This window comes from Polyodon spathula, chromosome 6 (genome assembly GCF_017654505.1).
Source record: "Polyodon spathula isolate WHYD16114869_AA chromosome 6, ASM1765450v1, whole genome shotgun sequence".
Classification (NCBI taxonomy): domain Eukaryota; kingdom Metazoa; phylum Chordata; class Actinopteri; order Acipenseriformes; family Polyodontidae; genus Polyodon; species Polyodon spathula.
In genome coordinates, this window is record NC_054539.1 from 67,425,910 (window position 1) to 67,449,933 (window position 24,024).

The following is a 24,024-nucleotide window of genomic DNA, read 5'->3' on the forward strand; positions in this document are numbered from 1 at the left end:
TATAAAGCTCATACACACTGCATATTGCATGGCTTAAATACATTATAAGCATATCTGGAGTATAATCAAATATTTATGCAAGTACAGAATGTGGTTTAGGTGTGAAGATTGTAGACACCGCATGCTTTCTTCTTATATGATCTATCTTCACAACACTATTTCAGGTGGACAATAGGAAGTTGGAGAATGCACTATGCTGGTTCCAAACAAGCAGAAAAAGAACAGCAACCTGCACAGATGAACCAGATCTCACAAGCTGCAGCAACCACAAACCACCACAGGTAGCAAGTTAAAAAAAAAAGAATGGAACAGCAAGTTATTACTGGATAGCAGTACTAGCACTGGGTTATAGCGTTGTGAGCACTACCAAGCATACAACAGTGTGCACATTTTCTTATGGGGATGCACAAATGGAATTGACAAGATAAAATAAAAATAAAAATCAATCACTCAAGCTGGCTGTCCAAGCTGGCAATGGCCTACCCCCTCCAGGCATTTCCAAAATCTAGAAAGATATAATACGATGACAGTATGATGACATCAAAAATCTAGAAAAAAATGTTCTACTCTGGGTGCCAATAGTCGTTGTAAACATAGCCAATGTACTGTGCCAATATAAAAAAACAAAAAATTGTTTATTCATATTTAGAAAATTAGATGTTTTGTCTCAGTAAGTAAATACAAAACAAATCTTTCTTTAAGTTTTTTTTTCATTTGACAGCTTGGAATGAGTGCTTTTTTTTTTTTTTTATAGCAAATCAACTTCAAAATTGTTTAATTTAGAGAGATTTATCTAAATGCCATGTACTGGAAACATACTACGCCCATGTTTATTGTGTCTGTTATGTTTGGCTGCCTGGCAGAATCAAATGTTCCCATTTTCAGAATCCTTTTCTTTGGTGACCTTTTGTCAGCATATGATCACAGCTCAGGATACATTGGTATTGTACCAGCATGGAACCTGCACATGATATTGAATGCCTTACAAAGGAGCTTGCACAGGGGAATGGCTTAGATTAGGGTAATGTTTATGTACTAATCAAGGTGTTTTATCTCGCATTTGTAAGCCATATTTCATTTTATAGTTGAATTGCAGTAACTTAGGTATATTCATTAATGACTACAGCTCTATATACTGCATATATAAATTATTAAAGTAGGACCTGGCGTTTTACGTTTTTTTTTACAAACATAAACATGCAGGGACCATACTGTTAATTAAATGATTAAAATAATGATGTACTAGCATGTACAGTATGTTAGTGACATACTATGACAAGATACCTTTGTGGTGATGTCAGATCCGGAAGAACACACGAGGCAGTTCGTGTGGGCAAATTAAATGCTGGCTGCACTCAGGTATTTATTATTAAATGAAAAGTTTAAACAAAACAGAAACACTTTATAAAACAAAAGGCACGTTGGCCAAAATAGACAGACAAAACAAAGCACTGTATAAACAAGTATCGCGCTGGTCCAGATCCAGCACAAGTAGTAATTGCTTATATTCTCTAATTGAGTTCAAACGTTCGTCCTCTGAACACACTCGCTGTTCAGCCAAAGCTGCTTGTTTTTATATTGTGGCTGAGGGATTAACTGGATATCAGTTACCTAAAGTTTATCGCCTACCACATTTGGCACTCGCTGTTGATCACACATTCTCATGATGTTATCTGAATGGGGCATTTTAACCAATCAAGGCTGTAAACAATAATAACAATAAAAACAGGGTGTTTTTAAATATTGTAAACCAAACAGTGCATTTGAAATAATAATACAACAATTATGAATACAAAATACACAAATATACAAAGGGGCAGGGTGTACCCTGTAACACATACACACCCCTCTATAGCTTACACAATCAGAGCCATCGGTATCACGAAAAAATAGATCGCCATGACGTAAATCCACTGCATGTACAAATAAGTGTGACATGCGTGCGTCTCGACTATTCATAACGGGGGATAATAAAGCATGGCTGAGGGAGATGATGGACAACCCAGTTCTAGGACAGTCACAATAGTAGATAATGTAGCCGACCACTATAAGTGTTACTGCATTATCTTTTAAATGTGAACAAAATGGTCTATTTCTTAGTTTGGTTCACTAGGCAGTAAACTGTGTGTAAAAAGGCCCTGCTTTCCTTGGAATTCACTGATTCGTGTTTTAAAAATAAATGCGATGGTCTTGTCCTTTTAATGCTGGTAATTACATTGCAGGTCATGAATATGTATTGACCTTATTCAGCCTGCAGTGTTAATATCTTCAAATGTTAACAGCAGGAGGGAGTAATTAAGCATTAGGAAAAAGCCCTCTAGATTTTCACCTTCATTCAGACAATAAACGTGTGCCAGAAGGTAAACATTGTGGGCTGTGGGTAACAACTAATCTCTGGAAATTCAATGATGCTAAACTACAAACACACTTTCAATACTGAAAACAGTTTTTTGCAGAAACTTGACATTTGCGGCAACTTTCTACTGAATGGGATGTTGTTTTTAGTTAATTATATATAGGTCTATACTAATGCAAATATATTTTGAAAACAAGCTTTTTGCCTGCTGTTACAGCTCGATATATTGTCCTTTAAGTGCCATAGCTTTTGAAACGTTCAGAGACATCCCATGCAATTCTAACTCCCAGTCCTATCTATCGGATACAAAGAGAATGTCCTTGTATGACATTCACTGCTCTTACCCAAAGCTAATGTAATCCTTTAACAATTAAACACTTGAGTTAATATGGGAATTGTGATCCACATTATTCTGAACACAGTTTACAGGTCAAAAAGCTTTACCTTGCGTAGTTTGCCATTCTCTAAATCGAAATCCCAGTTGGAGATTGGGATCTCCATCAGTATAATTTCAAATATTGTATCATTTCAAACAATGTTGTTCTGGCATTGAATTGAAAAAACTGCATTGCCTCAATGTAAGTAATATGAAGCAAGCTGCTGAAGATGCAAAGTTAAATGTTGTGGAAAATGTTCAAGCAGCAGCAATGCTGCAGTTTTAGGCAGATATATTTACCTGACCTTGATAATGAATACTGATTCTATTAACACATTCATTCTCTAACCCAGGGGTCTCCAACCCTGGTCCCGAAGAGCTACTGGGGCTTCTGGGTTTCGTTTAAACCAATCTTTGTTACCTAATTGAACTAATTATTGGCTTAATTAGTCAAGATTAACAGGTGTTCCAGATCTTTAGCCATAAAATCTGCTGGATAGGGGCTCTCCAGGACCAGGGTTGGAGACCCCTGCACCCATTTACAACATCAAAGCAGCCCTGTGATCCACCTATTCAACTAATGAGATGCTATCCATTTTGCTTAAGAGAGATCATTTTTATATAAACATAAAAACAGCTATGTTCAACTGTTGCCTAGCAACACTGCACAGCTCTTTGACAAGCCTACGATGTAAACACATTTCCATTGTGAAAACTAACAATACTACAGTACTAAAATCTAACTATATTTATCTGTCTGTCTATAGCCAGCTATAGTCTGTCTAAGTCTAAATTCTGGCATATTCAGCTATCTAAACCATCATTCAGCGATTGCCTTTTCATGCTTTGGCTTGTGCTAACTTGTGAATAAGCTGATGTAAACTCATGCAATTTTGCTTTTATGTAGAAGATTTGGTGCTTTATTAATGCGACATACTGTATAAAAGAATAAGCTACTGAGAATAGCATTGAGCAGCACTTCAGGGATATCTAAATGTAAGGGTTAGACGCAAGTGCCAAAAATGCAGGTATTTAATATTAAATCCAGGAGGACTCGCACGGCATAACATAAAATATACAGCCGGTCTCTGTTTAGAATAATTATATTACATTCAATAATAATCATCATGTTTTACAATGCTAGGCCTATAAACAAAGGTTTGTCATCCCACTTTAAAATATAATTATTTAAAAAAAATACAAACAAAAAAAACTTATTGAACAGTGGGTGGGCAGGTAAATAAAAAAAAGAACGAGATGTAAATCAATACTCATTCTTTAAATGAGGCCTTGTAATTTAATTACACCAGAGAACAACAATCGTGGGGATAGGTTGGGCAGAGTGCTAATTCAATATATTGTATTCTCTGGTATCTTGGGTTTGAATCAGACTCTACAAGTGAAATGAGTCTGGTGGTCTCAACCTTGCCCCTGTGTGTACTGTACAGCTTTGGTATAACAATGATGTTTAACCCCCAAACATACCTTTACATACAGCTGCTGAAACTCATCCAGGTTGAGCCTGCCGCTGGGACAGTCTTTTAGAAATCCCTTGTACCACTGTTTCAGTTCATGTTCATTAAACTCTGTGCTCTTCACGAGATCCTCCATGACTTCAGGGGCCAGTTTGCTGTTCTGTTTCCCCATTGTTTCTGCAGAAAAGAACACAATGTCATGTATTTAATTACACTATGTCACACAATTTTTGTTCCTGGGTAGTAAGTGTTATTTCCTAATTGCTTATGCCTTAAAAGTATAGAAAATGGCTATTATTCCCCACAAACTTTGCTTCTGTGACCAGGACAGTGATATTTAAAAATATCACTATTTCCAAAGGGAAAACGGGCAAATGTGTGTCTTTTCGTTCACATAAAGTGAGAAAAAAACAACATATGAATCCAAATTAACATGTATTTATACTAAAGTAATACAAAAATGACTACAAAAGATTTAGAAGTGAGTAGTTTTTCGAGATTTATGATTATACTGTAAATTTACAGTGTGTGAGCACCGACAATACACTACAGACATTCAACATGAACTGGGCTGGGCGCTGGCTGTGTGAGCACCGACAATACAGTACAGACATTCATTAACAATCAATGTTATTTAAATCATGGCTGCTTATTTTGTTACAGTGTAACGAGTCTACAGTGTAACGCTCTGTCGTTACAGATCCTGCCCTGTGAGGTGAGGTGATTTGAGATGAGATGATATTAAAAGCTCTTAAACCATGACTGTAAAGGAGCTCGGCTCTTTTGCATTGTGGTTTACCCTCCATTCACACGGACATCAAATGCTCAACTGATCATGACAACTAACAATGTTTATTATGTCTATGTCAATTTTGTTTAAGGTTTTATGTCAACATTGTATCAATGTGCGACATAAGTGGGCAGTAAAAGTGATACGACGGAGGCAGTTCAAAAGGCGACAAACTTTTCAATACAGGAGAAAAAAAGATGCTCAATCAAAGAGCCAAGAGATATTTTGCACCATACATAGTGAAGGATAAAAAACAAAACACAGTGCTAAATTTCTGTAACACAATCGCTCAAATCCATAACACAATTTATTGAGCCTTTATTTTCTACTACACTTATTGTGGCAGTCAGATAATCCTGGAGTACAGAATTATTGTATGAGAAAACTACTTGAAGGGTACACATTTTAGCTTCTCATATTTAGTTTGTATGACTGATTTTAACCTTAGATTAGGAAACACAATTTCCAGCCACAGATTTAGTTATGTTATCCCCTCTTATCACAACCCACACACTTTTAGTGCTACGGGCCTTAAATGCAGCATGCCTAAAGATATTTTTTTCACAGCTGTAATGTAAATTATTCTTTTTTTTTGTATATGATAGAGCTAAAAGCTGCCACTAAATGCAGCTATTGCATCACGTGTTGCAGTATATTTATTAGATATCCAGCAGACTTCACAGAGAACCAGCTCAAACTGGTTTGTTCTTGCTTTGCTCCCTATAGATACTAACAGGTGCCTGTATTTTCTTCAGAGCAGACCATGGCAAGAATGTATGGGGGTTTCCACACCATTACAGAGGCTTGAAATTTGGCATGGCTGAGCTTGCTAGTTGACCTTGAAGTCCAATTGGATTTGTCCATTGTGACTTGCATATAGAAATACATCTTTATTTATTTATTTATTTACATACTTAGATTTATTTTAATTGTATAAGACCCAACATGAGCTCTGATTTGTATATAGTTACTCTTTATTTTGTAATTGCTATCTTAATAGAAAAAAAGAGACTGATAAAAAAGAAACAAGACTGATTTCAAATAGCTTTCAACTCACATTCAGTACGTTTACATGGCACAAGTATTCAGAATATGAAGTATTTGGAACGCTAGAATATTCCGAATGCTCTGTATACATGAAGGCGGAATTCTCTTCCTCCTTTCATATTCTGTGTTTACATGGTAAATGGGATATTCCTTGTATGCCATTAACACATGTGCACCTTGCTTCCCACTGCAAACCAAAAGAGTGCTGACTGTAGTAATCTGTTGTTTATTGTAAAGAGCAGGTTATTTGTTTTGTTTTATTCAATCTGATATTTTGAGATTGTGTAGATGCTTGTGGGTCTTAATTCAGTGCAATGTGTTCAAGCAGACATACAAACATATGTCTTTATTAATTTAACAAGGAGACAGATTGAAGATGTGTTGCCGTTTAGCCAATTACATCATCAACAGAGCCTACAGTAAACAAGTGAACAGCAAAATAACCATAGTAAATAAATAAATAAAGCAAATACTGTGTGTGTGTGTGTGTGTGTGTGTGTGTGTGTGTGTGTGTGTGTGTGTGTGTGTGTGTATATATATATATATATATATATATATATATATATATAAATTGTCATCACATACAGTTATCTTTTCAAAGAGCATTTGATTGAATTTCAATTATTGAAAGCTGTAATTGTATAGAAATAAATAAATATATAAATAGATGCTGTTTTATATAAATGTAGTTGTATATTTCCAGATCTAGCATGTATTGATATTTGTTTTCTGTATATTCTTTTGTACTCAGATTGTAAGAGCATTTTACACTGTATCTATACAACGACCTACTGGTGAGTGGCACTTTAGTAAATAAAATAAATAAATAACTAGGCAGATAATATGTATGGATGGCTAATATATTACAATGTGATGGAATTATTTTCCTTCAGTCTCTTCAGTCAGCTGGTCAGGATAACTTTATTCTTAAACCCGATATCCACGCCGGTGTGAAAGTGCACCCGTGAGATAATAATACATAATAAACACTTTTTTTTTTCCTTTTGGTTTTGTAATATTTGCTACTTACTAGTTATATACAGCGCAACACTTAATAAAACAGTGAATACAACATCTAGTTTTTCATACACTTATCGTCCATTTTGTAATACGATTACAAAATTGTGTCAATAAACACACCTACAGCAAAAGTTTCGATGTGGGAAAAGCTTGCAAAGAAGAGAATGCACAACATGTGCTTGTTTCTTCTTCTATTTTTAAAATGTTGAAGTCAGGGTTTTTTCCATCGTCTCCCCTTTACATCACATGACGTGCACATGTTAAAGCACACTGCTGCACTGAAGGGGTGCACTATCTCACGGGAGGCACTTTCACATGCTTCATCGGGTTAGTGAAGACAAAGGGTGAAAGAAAGACAGATTCCCCCACTTCTATTCTGTTATTTTTTTTATTTATTTTATTTGGTTTTTGGTTTATAGACTATAATATAGTGCTGTGTGCTTTAAAAACTTTACATCAATGATGAACTTGATCCACAGTTCTCCAAAATCCCCTTCATGATTTTTTCTGACATCCAATTAAACACTTCTGCAGAACTGTTTCTTGCCGTTAAGCTGTTTTATGACTTTAAAATCTTTAATAAAAGTAGCTGCGTTTTCTCTCACATGCCGTCGTGTTATTGCGCGTGTCTGTTGTGAATTACGCTTCATAGTCGGAATATGCTGTTTACATGGCTTTATATTTCTGTAGTATTCCGTTTACTAGTGGAAAATGCCACTTACAACATTCTGAATCTGCAGAGGTGGAATATTCCTCTTCATATTCTGAATATGCTGTTTACATGGCAGACTATATACATTTGGATTATTCAGTATTGAGAATACTAGTGGAATATTACTGGCCATGATAATGCACCAAGTAAGAGTCTGGAAATAAGGTATTTGATGTTTAATAACATGGGCCCTCAGGAGTCTGCCAGTTGAAGCCTTACTGTATATACAACATTTTAACATGAAAATCAGATACATCTTCCTATTTGAAGATTATTTTAATGTATAGTTTGGCTCTGGAAAAATAGAGTGGCTACTCTATGTATAATTAGTTAAAGGAAGAAGACAAATTGATATAGTAGATTCCAAGGATTCTTATAGTTAGTGAACCAACATAATGTAATGAACAACAATGACACTGATTTATGTGACAAAAGGTGCCTCAAGGTCAAGGTCTTATTTTATTTTAAAAGACATGCATGTAAGTCTTCTGATGAAGACAAATTGATCATTAGAGCCTCTACTAGATCAACTTAAATGATGAGCATATGAAGTATAACTCTCAACAACAGCAAATCTCTAGCTAGTTACCCTAGGCATGCACCCCATTCAATTACACCAACCAGGGCAAGAATAAATCATTAAGTGTTCACCTCTGGCCTCTCATCTCTCCCTTGTCAACTTACATACAATATATACCATTTCCATTAAGAGTGCATCAAGAGTGCATTTTTTACAACAACATAAAGAACCTTGTCAGCTGTGTTATTTTGTAAGATCAGAGGTCACAAAACATCATAAGCTTTCTTTAACAAAGGCTATCAAAAATAATTGAATAGTAGGTTTTCCTGATGTTACTTCCAGCACATGCAGAACACCACTCCTGCAAATGGAAGAACCCAAACTGTCCATTCTCTCTAATGATAGTACTGTGATTTTTAAAACACTGCAGATACTTTTTGAGGGAAAAAAATAAATAGACAATGTAATATCGTAATGACAAAACAGACTGGCATGTACATGTTAAGATTAATTCGGAGAGGGGTATTTGTACTGTTGTGAAGAAAACCCATTTCTATTTAGTATGTGATAATGTGTAGCAATGAACATAGTGGATTTATAGTAAAACATTAAAGAATACTGTAGCCTGATTACAGAAATACACTGCCTGGGCACTGAATTAGGGACACCACACAGTTTTAGCTGGCACCACGCAGATGGATGTGTTCAGGTGACCTGAGGCTAGCAGGTGCATCAATAATGGAAACTGACACCCTATGAGGCAAAGCCTGTGTGCATGTTTAGGACATTTCTTGAGTGGAAAAACACCAGGAAAGAACACCTCTGGCATGAAGCCCAACAGTTCCCATATAAAACCGTGAAACCCTAACAGAAGACACCTTGCATGGCTTATGACTAAGAACAGGCAGGCAGGCATCAGCAGAAATAGAACGCAGGCAGTATGTAAATAACAGGAAATAAACAGGTATGGTAAATAGACGGAGATGTAGACAGTACAATGCAGACAGCCTGCACTAAGTTTAACAAACATACCACTCACCACTTTCTGTAACACTGTTGAGTGAATATTGCATTCTTAAATCATTCAGATCTGATATTCAGTTATTATCCCAGTAACCAGCTCACTTATTGCTTTGCCATGCTTCATGTTCTGCTGTGTCAGGTAATAATATTTAATACATGTGTTTTACAATTCAATATGTCACCTCAACAAACAAAAATTCAAAAAGAATATGTAGTTCCTCGTGATGTATCAATAGGTCATATTCCCCTTCACCTCATCATTATTTATTAACAGTAACATGGACTAAACCCCAAGAAATGTCATCATGAACTGCCTTGGTGAATTGATAAATATGTTTTGATACATTTTCCAATGAACCCTGACATAGTGGCTCTGAAAAGTTTTAGCCAAACTTAGACCAATTATTTCTGTATCTGATGCCGAGAGACTAATGCATGCCTTTGTTTCATCTAGAATTGATTATTGTAATGCACTTTTCCTTCTACTGTCCCAAAATGTGTGGTATCCTGCTTGCAGCTTGTTCAGAATACCACTGCTAGAATTCTGACTAAAACCAGGAAAAGTGAACATATTACCCCTGTTTTGGCCTCTTTACACTGGCTCCTTGTGCAGTGTAGAATTGGTTTTAAGATTTTTCTGTGAACTTACAAGGTCCTGAATGGATTAGCACCTAGTTAATTGCAGGAGTTACTGACCCTGTATCTTCCAAACTGCACTCTGAGATCACAGGATATGGGGCTGCTGGTTATTCCTAGGGTCAACAAAAGCAACACGAAAGATAGGGCTTTTTCTTGTAGAGCTCCTAAATTATGGAATGCTCTGCCTTCATTTGTGGCTTTCTTATCTTAGTGGGTTGTAACTGCTTTTGTATTATGTGCATACTGTTATTTAAATGGTTTGACTGTGGCAGTTGTATGTATGACATCCTATACAAATGTATTGTGGTTCTTTTTTTCTGCTGTGTACTGTACAGTGCTTTGAGATACTTTTGTATGAAAAGCGCTATATAAATGCAATAAATAAAGAAGTAGGGATATCTGATGCTGATGCCGTGTAGCGCAGTATATACAATACAGCATATGTTCAAACAAAGAAAACACTTCAGAGAGCCATTTAAATATGGAACAGGATCCTAACCAACTATAATTAAATGTTAACCAACTACAACTGATTGCTGTCATTTGTGGTTAAACACCGAGCTTCCTTAAGGAATATAAATGACCAACACTAGCTAGCTATAACTGTTATGTCTTCAAAGCCATCAGAAATTGAAACACTGAATTTACAGTTGGCTAGCTAAGTCTTCTCAATCACTGATTCACCTGTGCAACTAATATTGACCATCTTTTATAAGCTACACTATATTTACTTTTATACTTATCGAATACAATTTTGCTATCAAAACAATAGATACATTACATTTCATTAGATTTACAAGGACATTAGAACATTTGATGACAGTACTACAGATTCCAGTACCGGTACCGGTAAATTCACAGGTGTTGGGATTCTGCAATTATTTACATTACAATGATTTAAATTGGCAGTGTTTTTTTTTTTTTTGTTAATTTTCAGGTAGAATCAGTGGCTGCAACTAAAGCTGAACAAAACATGTCTTGATTTAGAGTTGCTGTTAGCTGTCCTTGATTGAAACTACAGCTTCTGACACCACATGCTTTAAGCTGACCAGATAGAGCTATGCTGCTTTACAGCTGGACAGAGTTGTAAGACTGCTTCAAGAAAAAACAGTAAACATACTGTGGTCCATTTAAAGTAACATTATACAGTCACTGGTGTATTGGTGTGTAACAGAGAGACAGTGTTGCTGGCTCTTGGGTGCAAGTGTGCCTTTAATGAAGCAGTTGGGACACGCAACAGGACACAGGTGGCTAGGGAAATAATTGAGCCAGTAGGCTCGCCCTGCACTTAGCTGATCAGGAGGTCTGGATTGGCTCGGGGGCATGCCCGGGGAGGCTGCGTGGAGCTAAAAAAGCATCGTTGCTACAGTTTGAGGCTACTGCACGGCTATAGCCATACAGACAGGCGCTAAGCAAAAGATTGCTGTGTTTTATATCTTGTTGTTTTGCAGACTTGTATCAACCCGGAAGCTGAAGCTATGGAGCCAGCACTAACCCCGGGAGGATCTACCAGTGCACACAACCACAAACCAGGAGTGTCCGCTTCACGGGATTAACTACCACGAGACCCTTCAACTGCAAGACGATGATCGTGAAGGCATTGTCCAGCCAAGGCTGTGTAAAGGGACATGAGTTGCCGTAAGAAGGCCGGGATTCCAGGAGCCAGAAGTAGGTTAGTTTAGAGTAGTAAGTTCCTGGAGCGGGATGTTCCTTTTAGTGGAACTAGTGCTCGCCTTGTGTGGCAAACTTTTAGCTTAGTTATTTTTGTTTTCTTTATTAAATGTGACACTAGGGTTACCATTACTGGTACCCTAGTGTCAGCACTTGCGTTGATTAAATCTGCTCACCAGTGCAGCGTGTCAACACCCAAAGAAACACATGTCATAACACATGCATTATAACTTTAAAACACGATATCTGGTAGTACTGTAGGTTAAAGGAAACCCTCAGTTTCCATGCCTTATTCTTGGGTTATCTGTTTGGTCTTCTTGTACTCCCTGTGTAATTTCATTTCAGCAGTGTCTTCTGGGTAAAGGCATTACTGGAGGAAAGCATGTCAGTAAATGGGGGAAGCAGCTGATTGGTTATTGACAGGACTAGGGATGGGGTGGGGACAACTTCACTCTCCATGTGAAATGACCCAGGAAGTACGAGACAGTCAAAAAGCATGGCTTTGAAACAGTTTACGACAACATTGTTTAGTAAAAGATTCTGATGAAGACAATATGTCGAAACGCGTACTGTAAGCTTTATTTTATTTTTATTTTGTACCTTGTTCTTAATAAAATATGAATAACTGAGACACTGGGATATAAGTTTTTCATTAAGTGAGAGTTGCCGTCTTCATTCTTCAGTGCTGGTAACATCATACAAAGTATTTTTTCTTTCATTTGTTTTTTTCCTGGGACGAAGCATCTTGTGTGTGTGTTGGAATTGATTGAGGTATCTTTGTAACATCAGGGTTATTATTTTCTACTATAAATATATTTCATAGTGGACCACCATCACAAAGCGCTTTACAAGATACGAGACTAGGGTGTGTGAACTATGCATCAGCTGCAGAGTCACTTACAACAACATCACCCAAAAGACAAAGCACAAGGAGGTTAAGTGACTTGCTCAGGGTCACAACAGTGAGTGCGTGGCTGAGCCGGGACTTAAACCAGGGACCTCCTGGTTATAAGCCTGTGTCTTTAACCACTTGACCTACATAATGAATGGATGTGCATGGTGGAGACATTTTATGGAACTATTTTGTTAACTACTGTAGGTAAACTAAAAAATTTTACTGCTGTGAAGAAAGCATATGACTACTAAATTAAATACCAGTTATAGACAGCGTTCTCCACACATTGTGCTCCTATGCTGCAACAATGGGAAACACATACTGTATTTCTTTGCTGCACAAAGATGTTTGTAAACAGCAGTGATCTACGAGTGACCTTGTAGTTGACACATTAGAACATTGATTGGAACACATTTAATGGATTCCTCCTGAAAAGAAGACCAAACAGTTAGTACATCAATCTCCTCTGAGACCTGCATTGTGCATTCTCTGGAACCAATATAAAAGTTTTTTTTTTTTTTAGCTGTTTTCAGTATTTCTAAGTTTGTGCACACCAGGTCCATGTTATTTATGCAGTAGGGCCATTTGATGCAGTCAAACAATTTCAAAAACATAATTTCTAGCAATTATTGAAAATCACATTTACTAAGGTAGATTTCTTAAGACTACTAATAATTGGTGATTTTCAAGATTTGGAAATTTTTAGTTTTGAAGAGGAATTCTAAAAATAAGACTTTTCCTTATTTTTCACTCATACTACCTTGAGGAAGCTTTTGAAACCTGCCACATCACATCAGATAAGAATCTCTGAAAGTTCTATTACAGAGGCAGATATTCTACACAAGGTTAAAATAAAACAAGCAATATTTCAGGGTAAAATATTCAAAACAGAAAAGATCAAAACAGTCATAATTTAAAGATTCTACCAAAGTATCACTTTCAATAGATATTAAGCATTGAAATACTTTGATTTAATAGTGGGCTACTGGCTGTTAAATTAAAAAAAAATGATTATGTGATGTGTGTTATTTTTTATTATAATTAGATAATTAAAAAGACACATGCATGACATTATACCTAAAGATATAAATAGACATACCCACAATCAGCTTCTGGGTGATAAAAAGGCTGCAAACAAATGCAAGACTGTTCAAGGAATTCTCCTTGAGGTACTGAACTGCCAAAACAAATGTATTTTACTATGCATACCATATTTAACAATAAAAAACTAACTTCATTGCAAGTTGATCAACAAAATAGCACGCAAAATGATATCATCCTTTTTCTGAACTACCCACTGTATATATTCACTTCAACAGCAGCACCCACACACAGACCCCGATCATATTCTTTGACTAATGTTACATGAGGTATGTAAGACTTTCCCTGCAAAAATAATCATTGCACAGTAAATTATACAGCTAACAATAATGACAAAATATTTAAACACATAAAAAAGACAGTAAAAAGAAGACACAAATGGACAACCCAATGGCTTTAAAAAATGAAATATACCTCCTGTTTTACATGACAATATTTTTCTACACTGACATTTAGGTATATTTACAGGGGATATTTTATTGATTGAATTACCTAACAGTCTTGCTATGCAGCACTGCAGGATTCAATACAGTATGACACATTAGTGGCAGTGACTGCGTGAAACCATTGTGTGATATCACACCCTATCAAATCCTATGCATATCCTCACTTCAACCTTAGGGCTTCACATATATTCATACGCTTGTGAAAATTACAGTCCATGTTTGAACAGTACTGTAAATGCTCCTCAGCAACCAGTATTGCAGAAATTATCTTTCTAATAAACACAAACTGTGTTGGACTGAGAACACTGCGGCACTGGCGACCATAAATATTGTATCCCCTTTTCCATTTTTAATTAATTGTTTAAAGAACATAAAATTAGGAAATATTATTCAAGTACTGTATTACAAAAATAGCATGTACTAAGATCACTGCCCAGGATACTTATGGTTAGCGCTCGACAATGTACTACATCCATACCAACACAGTGCCTGGAAGCAATGATACAATACTTACAATACTTAATGCAGGAATTTGAATGCAAAGTGGTAAAAATTTTTGTTAAGCTGGGTCTACACCTAAGCGATCAGCTGCGCAACCGAGTCGCTTATATGTGGACATCACTGCAACCAGCTGAGAGCAGTTGCGGAACCAGTTGTGAATAGCCGGGCTCTACTTTCCAAGCAACCTCATGAGCAACTTCTGTAGACATAGGCAATCATGTGGCAATTCGCAAACTCTGATTGGTTCTTATAATGCTGACTGCGCTGTAAATTGCCACACAGACATCGGAGATAATCACAGACAGGGCTTGTTTTGAAATTCTGTACAGATATCCCAAGCTTGGTGTCCAGATATCTCAATTTCACCGACAGTCTCTCTTCTGCCGGTATAGGCGCTCTCAAGAAGGTATCTTCCTTTTCAGTTAAAGGTTTTACTATGTTTTGTAGTATTTCGATAGATTGGGTGTTTCGGTACTTTTCTGCGTCTTCGAGCCTCATTTCCTCAACAAAGGCATGATATGCCCCATGTTTGTGCCAACGCCTCAACCACGGTTTCATCCAGCTTTTACGTGGCTTTGTTTTTTCTTTAGGGAATATGGCATTTAAAATAACAACAATTGAAAAAAATAATAACAGCCAACTCTTCCTCGTTAATTACTGGACACATTACGACCTGACCACAAAAAAGTGTCACCTCAATTGTCAAAAAATAAATTATTTGAAATGATTCTCATCCATACTTACTACGTGCTCATACTGGACTTTACTCATATAAACAAATATTTCTACTATAAGTTAACTGCTCTTAGTCAACCCATCTCTTACATGTAATTGTTTACTGTATCCTCTATTTTATGCTCTTATTTGAATTTTTTCTAATCTTTTGCTATTGATTTTATTGTATTTTACAACTGCTCCTATCTGTAATGTGACATTCTTAAATGTGATAGTTTACAATGTGGTATTTTGTAATGTGATGCTTTGTACTGTGATATTTTGTAACAGTTGTAAGTCGCCCTGGAAAAGGACGCCTGCTAATAAATAAATAAATAAATAAATGTGTGAAAAGAAATGTTTATTTGTATAAATATCACAACCCAGAAGTAGGCATCAAAGAGGTTTTATAATTCATTATAAAATCAAGTCTTGTGCATGTATGTTTGCCTATCAAATGGGAAGGCACTTTACTGTGCGTCTTCACTGTTGAAAGTTAAGAAAAACTGCTAAACACTTGAAACGGCAGGCTAACCAAATGTATGTACACTAAATATTGTAATGATCGGTGACTTTGTTTTGTACTGTCTGTAATTCCTGCTCGGTATTTCCCGGCACTTGTTTGTTTAACTCAGTCTGTGTCTGTGTGACCCTATCCTGCATGTGGGCATGTTCTGTGACTCCCCTGTGATTGGCCCTCTCCCTATAGCTGTCGTGTTACGCGCATAGACATATACAAAACTAGACCTGGCAACGGATGACTTTGAGTAAGATTTCCATCCGCCATCTTGGATGCTTATATGTCTGCCGCTGAGAGCGCTGTAACCAGGCAGATACACGCATCAGGGTTTCATTTATTTAGCTTCAATAAAATTGTATTTTTAAACTTGGATATTAAACTATTCAATTATTCTCCAAATTTTGCAATGTCTAGTTAATTTATCTATTTAGTTGCAAAAGCAAAAATCAAGATTTAAGCAATATATAAAAGATATAAAAAATCAAGAAGATCGCTCAGTGTGAACTACAGCCTGCATCCGTTTATAGCGTCTGTCTGAATCATATGCCCAGTGTGAACCAGCCTTAAGTGAGCAATTTCCAATTTTGAAGGATTACATTGCAAAAAGGTGAAGGTTATTGTCAAATATTACGTTGATCAAGACAAAGCCTGGCATAATATAGTAAACTTATCAGGATTTCAGCTTTGAACTCTTACTATTTTGTTTTTATAAAACAAATACACAACCATTAAATACATTTTAAATACCTTAGTAATTACAATCATACTATAAACAAAAAACTATAAGAAAAAAAATAAATTCAATACACACCTATATTTTGCCATCTTAAATAAGCAGTCATCTGCTCTTACCAGCCAGTTAACCTCAATACAGATTTTCTTTTTTCGATAAAATGACAGGGCCACATTAAAAAGTCCCAAAATATTTAATTACCAATTATTTCAGGTCCAATTGCATTTAAAATCTTTCTCTAAAAATGTGTTCATTTACTATTCAATAGTATTTAACAGAATGAACAGGCTGTCTGTTCATTTCACATATCCAAAAGCAATTACATTTCTGTTCGGATTCATCAGAGGATTCTGAGCACTCCATTAGGTAACTGCGGTGGCAGTGCTAGGTGATTGTGGGCCCTGAGCTGAAATATTTTTGTTTATTTTTTATTACCTTCTCCTTTATGTTGTAGTTGATTGCTAGATTCTTATTAAAACATTTATAAATATGTTAACTGTAAAATTAATTTAGCTGATAAAGTAACAGGGTGATTTTCAAAGTGGTTTTTGCTCTAGAGCAACATTTGCTTCTGATTTTCTGAAAGTAATTGTAAAAGTTTAAAGCTGCAAATCTAGCAAGAGACAATGTGGGTATGATAAAAGAGAAATACAATTATTATTATTATTATTATTATTATTATTATTATTATTATTATTATTATTATTATTATTATTATTTATTATTTATTTTTATTTTTTTCCACTTAAAACAGTTTGTGAAAATTATCTGGAGTTTATTTGCAGTTAGAAAAGGTGGAGCAAATTTTGCACTGGAGCAAAAAACCTCTGAAAGTTGTCCTGTAAATGTGTTTCTCTATTTCATAACATCCTTCTGGGTGCATTCAGAGCAGAAGAGAGCAAAACTTGTAACTGATTTGTTGTGCTACTAATCAGACCTATGAAAACTGAATAAATGATGTATTACTTGCTTTCAACAGCAGATAATTTCTATTTAAAGACAAGTCTAACTTACTTTCTGTATTCAGCTTGCCTACATTTGCAACATGAATAGATAGGCTATCAAATAGGCTGAATACACTGAGTTCAGGTATTATCCATAGTCCCACCAGTAACACAGACAGCTTAGTTTACCCATAGCAATGCAATGAAACATAATTGTTATGATTTTAATGTATTAATAGTAAAAAATCTGGGGAGGTAATATTGGTACTCACAGCCAATCCCATTTCAACAGAAAAAAGAGCAAGAAAGAGCCCAATGGTAAGATTCAAATCGAGGCTGATGTCTAAAACTTGTATTCTGATTTTTTAAATCTCAATAATCTGATCTTGTCAATTACATTTCAAAAAATGGGTATAACATTGTAACATAACTACTCATCCGATGTGAAAATATGTATATATAGAAATAACATGATCATGTTTTTAATTTAAAAGTTCAAAACCAATAATAATAATAATAATAATAATAATAATAATAATAATAATAATAATAATAATTTTCTTTTTGTATGGATTCCAACCCCACTTTTTTCTGCCCAATGTGTAAAGGTCTTTTCGACGCCATTGCCTTGGCTTCACAGCTCCACTACAAATCCTGCACACTGCATGTACAGTACTGCCCTGTGAAGACTCTACTGTCACAGAAAACGCTGCTGTTCAAATGTAGTCACCAGTAACTTTATAAGAAGACATTATATTTGATTGTAAACACTTAAATAAGCAGTTACATTCGAGTACCTCTCTATTTCCTCGTATGTACTCATAAGCACCCCCTTTTTTCATGAATAGGTTTCTGCGTACTATTAGCTTTGACGCCCTTCTCGTTCTGTTACTAAATTTGTGTTTCAGGGTCGCTTTCATTAAAAAATAAAGAAATAAATAAAGAAATAAATTTGTACAATATCAGAAAATTCTAAGTTCTGGTTAAAAAAAATTCTAATCACCCTGAGTCATGGCCCCATTGACTGCTTGGGGCCCTAAGCTTTTGCGTATAGTATTTTTGCTTGGTATTTTTGCACTTTTACCATACTATTTCCATGGTAATACCAAGTATTAACTATAATTTACCCTGGTTTACCATATTTATTAATATGCTTTACCATACCTCACTGTTCTTTACATTGCTTTCCTATGCTTCACTATGCTTTATTATGCTTTATTATGCTTTGCTATGCTCCACTATACTTTATTATGCTTTGCTATGCTCCACTATACTTTATTATGCTTTGCTATGCTCCACTATGCTTTATTACGCTTTGCTATGCTTTTACTATGGTAAACCTCTCTGCTTGCCTCTGCAGTGGTATCAGTTGTGATGTGAATGTTGGCACTCCTCATGCTCGTGCTGCATGCCTGTGCTGCATTGACTGTCCTCCTGGTAACGCCTACAGCACTGACTTTCTCCACTATAGAGGACCATATGGCCTCTTCGGTAGTATAACTGATGTTGGCTGAAGCTTTTCCAAATAACTATATTTCATGCTGAGTGACCTCAGCCGTAAGAACTCATCTCCTCCTCAGAAAACTTTTCTTTTCCGTGCGCCAAGAGGACTTGGCTGCCCTTCCTCTGAATTTTTTTTTTTATTTGGTTTGATTTTTATGCTCCACAAATCTCATACAGTGCCTACTGCTCTCTACTCCTAACTCACCTCACCTCTGGGCTGTAAAATACCCCGATGCACAGGCGGCGCTCATTGTGACCCTCATTATCATGATTGTGGCTCATTATTTGTACGTGTTGAGTAATTTGCATTGTACTTAAGCTTACATAAGCCGCAGAGCAAAATAATTGCCTGGTTGCTAGGCAATTTGGATTTTGCAGCCGCAATTGTTTGCACAGCTCCTATCCTTACATCAGCCCCTATAACTCTTAAAGGCCACTGGCTAATAATACACCCAGTTGACCAGACAATGAAGCACCACAATGTTGTGTTGTACTTTCAAAATACTGTAAGGATAAACTGTAACCTGAGACACACACTCATTATATAAAGCTTTTGCCATTAGTCAGGCAACAGCCATCTGTAACACATTATTGACTGGTTATATTGATACAAAGGTCAGAATTGGGGTTGAATAAAATGAGCAAAGCAGCTTTTAAATCCCACTGTCCTAGTTAATTCCTCTCAGCCAAAAAGTCTATTGTTTTCTGTGATTACTGACTACTAATTTCCAGTGTTAGCTATATTGTTATTTGCTGGCTTTGAAAAAAGGTAAAGTGTATGATACGATTCTGTATTCCATGTCTACTCAGAGCACGGCACTACACAGTAAATAAATCAACACAACCACTGAGTTGAAAAAAATAAAACATAATACAACTGCCAGGTCAACCAAATACTGTTCTGCTGTCGAAATTCATACATGTTGAAATGCTAAATTAGTAAAATTAATTTACAAACATTTTACACTTGTACAATTTATTCTTCGCATTCTTCTTCTTTGGTTATCCCTAAACGTTTGTATTTTTACGTAAACTTGAGTTATCCCCATTGTAATCACAACGTAATACCCATCAACACACCTCCACCCCAGCATATACAGTAATCACCTCTTATGAATCTACAGTAGTAATTAGATGTATAGCACTCTTTTTCAGCAGCCTATCGCTCTTCCCTGGATACTGCTGTACCAGGCTGATTTACATTCTTTCTCTGAATCTTCAATGAACAGCAGCTTTCAAAGAGTCTCTACAGACTATTCCAATAACTTAAGTTCAATACACTCAACTTAACTGAACAACACTGGCTGGGTAACCTGTACCCTGACAATGTGGAAATTCATAGCTAATCATGTTCTACAGAAACATCCAATACCAATAAAAAGACATAATGCTAGGGATGCCATATTACATAAGAACCCTAGAACTTTTGGATACCAATTTGAAAATGATTCAGTACCGTCAGGCAATCAACTTTCAGCCCTCCATGACATTAGCTCATCAGCTGTGATTCAAATCCAGTTCTTTTCATTTTCACCTTCCAGCTTCTTAAATTTGTCTGTGTCATATTGACTTAAATGTTTTGCTGCTGCTTGTCTGAAAGCAGCACTACTGCTCCCTTTATGATTGAGAAGTTGAATTTATTTTATATACAATAAATGTCAATATTGTTTTTTCTTTGCTGTATGTCCTATGTATAGAGACAAATGTGGGTACTGGCAATGCACACGCCATGGGGAACACAATAATGTAATGAAAAAATGCCTGCATGATGTGCTGTTGAAGCCTATAGAATATCACATTGTCAATGAACTATGAGGGAGCAGTGAAAATAATAATGCTAACGCTAATAAAGGGTTCCTTTCAGAACAAAACAGTACAACCCATGTTCATTGTCAAAATGAACTGTTTTTACAAGTGACACTAGTTTTCTAACATGAAAGTTTAATATTCCATTAGATAAAAACTTTTCTAAAACAGTGTAAGTTACTAAAGCAGTGTAGCCTTATTTACCCTCTAGTGATACTCTCTAGTGATAGCTAAAACAGAAGCTCAATTTAAAGAGACTGTATTTACTTGGCGTGTCTTTATCATGAAGTGTTTTAAATGTGCCAGAGAAGGTTGATCCCGATACATTAACTGGTACTGGCACATGTCCCGCAGGCCAAGAACTGTAGGAATTTCCATCTTTTATTATCTAATTCCCTAAGGCCCAGGGAGAAAAAAAGTGACACAGCTCTCTCTGAAAGGTACAGAAAATGTATCTTTACTCCACTGATCAGACAATGTACAAAGGTTTTGTTTTCCAGCTCACAGTTTTGTGACTGTTTCATTATAACAGAACAATATCCACAACACTGTGTAAATGTGCATTAAACAATTAATATAGAGCACCAGTGGGCATACCTGGTCATTTTACATGTTCCACAGATTAAAGAGAATATTGTTGTTATTTTTTCTCTGTTTACTTCACAGACTTATTTTCAACACGGAAAGGTGTAATCATTGGTCATGATAATATTGATCAAAATCTACTGTCAGTAGTTGAAAACTCAAAGACATACTCTGTGAGCACAACCAATACTGTTGATAAGTAGGGTTAATAGTAATAGGAGTAATTGCAATAGTTGTTGTAATTGTGTGAATTAAGGAATACATTATATCTCTCAATAGCCTTCTTCACATTGATGTATCAATAAATAAAGTATGAAATTAACAGATTTCAACCATTGCAGATGTAAATGCGAAATTAATCTAACAGAGCATTTAACAAAGGCTGCACATGATAAAATGCACATTTTCATAAAGGCTACTTAATATGACACATTGTACAAATGACGTAGCTACAAAGCACTATCTGTTGCCTGTCTGTTCATTATGTAAGGCCAGCGACACTGCTTTCCAGAAGTCTTCGCTTTTTTTCAGCAAGGAATGACCTTGAGGGTTAACATTGTTTTAAAATCGTACGTCTGGGAATTTAAAACGACAATTATAAACTTGCTAAGAAACCCATTTTTGAGCACTATGAAAACGTTATGGTCTGGACAGATATGCTGCTTGATTGTGTAAACTACTAACCTATTTTTTTTTTTTTTTTTTTTTTTTTGAATATCTATATCATTTATAGTATAACTATATCCACATGTTTTGATCAATTAATCTGTTTTACAAGCATTAATGATAAAACTGAATTTCAAGCAACCACGTCATCATCCTCCTGTACATCCTTCTGTATTGCGATATCATGTTTTTGTGTGTGTGTGTGTGTGTGTGTGTGTGTGTGTGTGTGTTTATTACATAATGTTAAATAAAAGATCAAAGTTATGTTCATGTTTTTTTTTTTTTTTTTAAAAATGTTATGTCTCAATCCTAAAATTCTAGGTGATGCTAAACTTTTGGTCGTAGCTGTAGGTGTCACTTTACGAGTACAATGCTTGCTTGTTTATTTTTGTGCACAATAGTGTGCTTTTGTGGCAGGGTGAGGGAGCAAAATGACAGTAATACGTTTGCATTCTGAATGTACGTGTGTTAGTTGTTTTTTTTTTTGTGCTAATTCGTTGCAGGGTATGAAGGGAAACTCCAATAAAATAATAAGTGAAGGGATACTACAGCATGTTTACTAAAGGGTGTTCAACTTCATGTAATTACAGTATATAGCATTGTGATGCATAGGTTTTGTACAGATAACGTTTCAATAACACCAACAAGCACTGCTGACAGTCACTTTTCTTGGGTAAACGATGTGCACCCATGAGTGCAATTTAACAAGCCCCTTTGGAATACGCTGCCCTTTACGCGAGCCTTTGGTTGCCAGTGATTCAATGAGTGAGATCTGTGAAAGCTCCTGAAAATAAATGTACAGGCGTTCAGAAATTTAAAAGAAGACGATAAAAAAAAACAAAAAACGTATCAGTCACTGTTAAATCCATATAATGCAAACCGTGTTCGCAATATTTAATTGTCTAGTATTACATGACATTTCATTAATTAATAATAATAATAATAATAATAATAATAATAATAATAATAATAATAATAATAATAATAATAATAATAATAATTGTTCGTTACTGCATGTTAAATATTTACATTCCGCGGTCGTGCGCTTACAGCAACAATGTTACACACAGCACATCATCACACATTGATTGACCGCCCCCCCCCCATGGCATGTACTGCGGTAAATATTTACATGCACTGTACCAATATTGCTTAACGTAACTCATTTTTCCTTCTGTCTTTTTGATAAAATAATCTTTACAGTAAGGCACTTTCTAATGCTGCTGTTCAATCGCTCTTGATTGCATAAATCCAGTAAAACTAAAGCCTTCAACAAAAAGCGTCTCCCTCCCACGTTTCTACACATACGAACAATTAAGAGAGAGAAAAAAAAATTGCATTTACATAGGAGCCCTGCAATAATCACAAACTGGCGAAAATAACATCCCATGCTACACAGTGCAAAAGGGTGCCCTGTTATGTTATTTTACCACAGCACAGAAAAAAAAAATCTTACCTCTGTGCACAAAATCGAAGTCAGTGGAGGTCTAATCTATAAATGTTTTTATGTGAACAAAACTAATATAAAGTATACCCAAATCTGAAGATCACTAGCTTTCGCTCTAAAGGTACAAGCTGAAAATAGGTAAGGTTTGCAGATGCAGTTCCAACAGAGATGCAGCGGGGACCGATCCTACTCAGGTCTTAGAGTTGAGTGACGATCGAGGTTCAGTAGGAACTCGGCGTCAGACCACGAGCATCATGTATTTATTTCATCTACTTGCTTCTCTTTTGCAGAGAAACGCGATTATTCGATATCGTCTAGTTTGAGTTTGCGCAACCAGAAGCAATACGCCTCTTTCTCTGCACCTAGATTTAAACCACAGAGCATCTTACATCACATATACAGAGGGAACATTGCGGGTTGAAATGTATAGGGGGCTGGGTTAGACCATGGTATTGAGGAATCCCCTGGCTGAATGTTAATTAACCTTTGTTCCAGTCTATCCAGTGAAACTATACAGTGCATGCTATGGCATGA

The 24,024-nt window shown here is 35.9% G+C and overlaps 1 protein-coding gene across 1 annotated transcript in view; it reads right to left on the minus strand.

Annotated features, from left to right (window-relative positions):
- Nucleotides 1-23,810, minus strand: part of LOC121317510 (visinin-like protein 1) — a 34,464-nt gene extending 10,654 nt beyond the window's left edge. Inside the window, exons 1-2 of the mRNA XM_041253517.1 lie at nucleotides 23,500-23,810; nucleotides 4,218-4,384 (exon numbers count right to left, since the gene is read on the minus strand). Coding sequence (XP_041109451.1) covers nucleotides 4,218-4,379 — 162 coding nt within the window. The 5' untranslated portion in view covers nucleotides 4,380-4,384; nucleotides 23,500-23,810. The remainder of the gene's footprint in view (nucleotides 1-4,217; nucleotides 4,385-23,499) is intronic.
- Nucleotides 23,811-24,024: the final 214 nt, after the last annotated feature.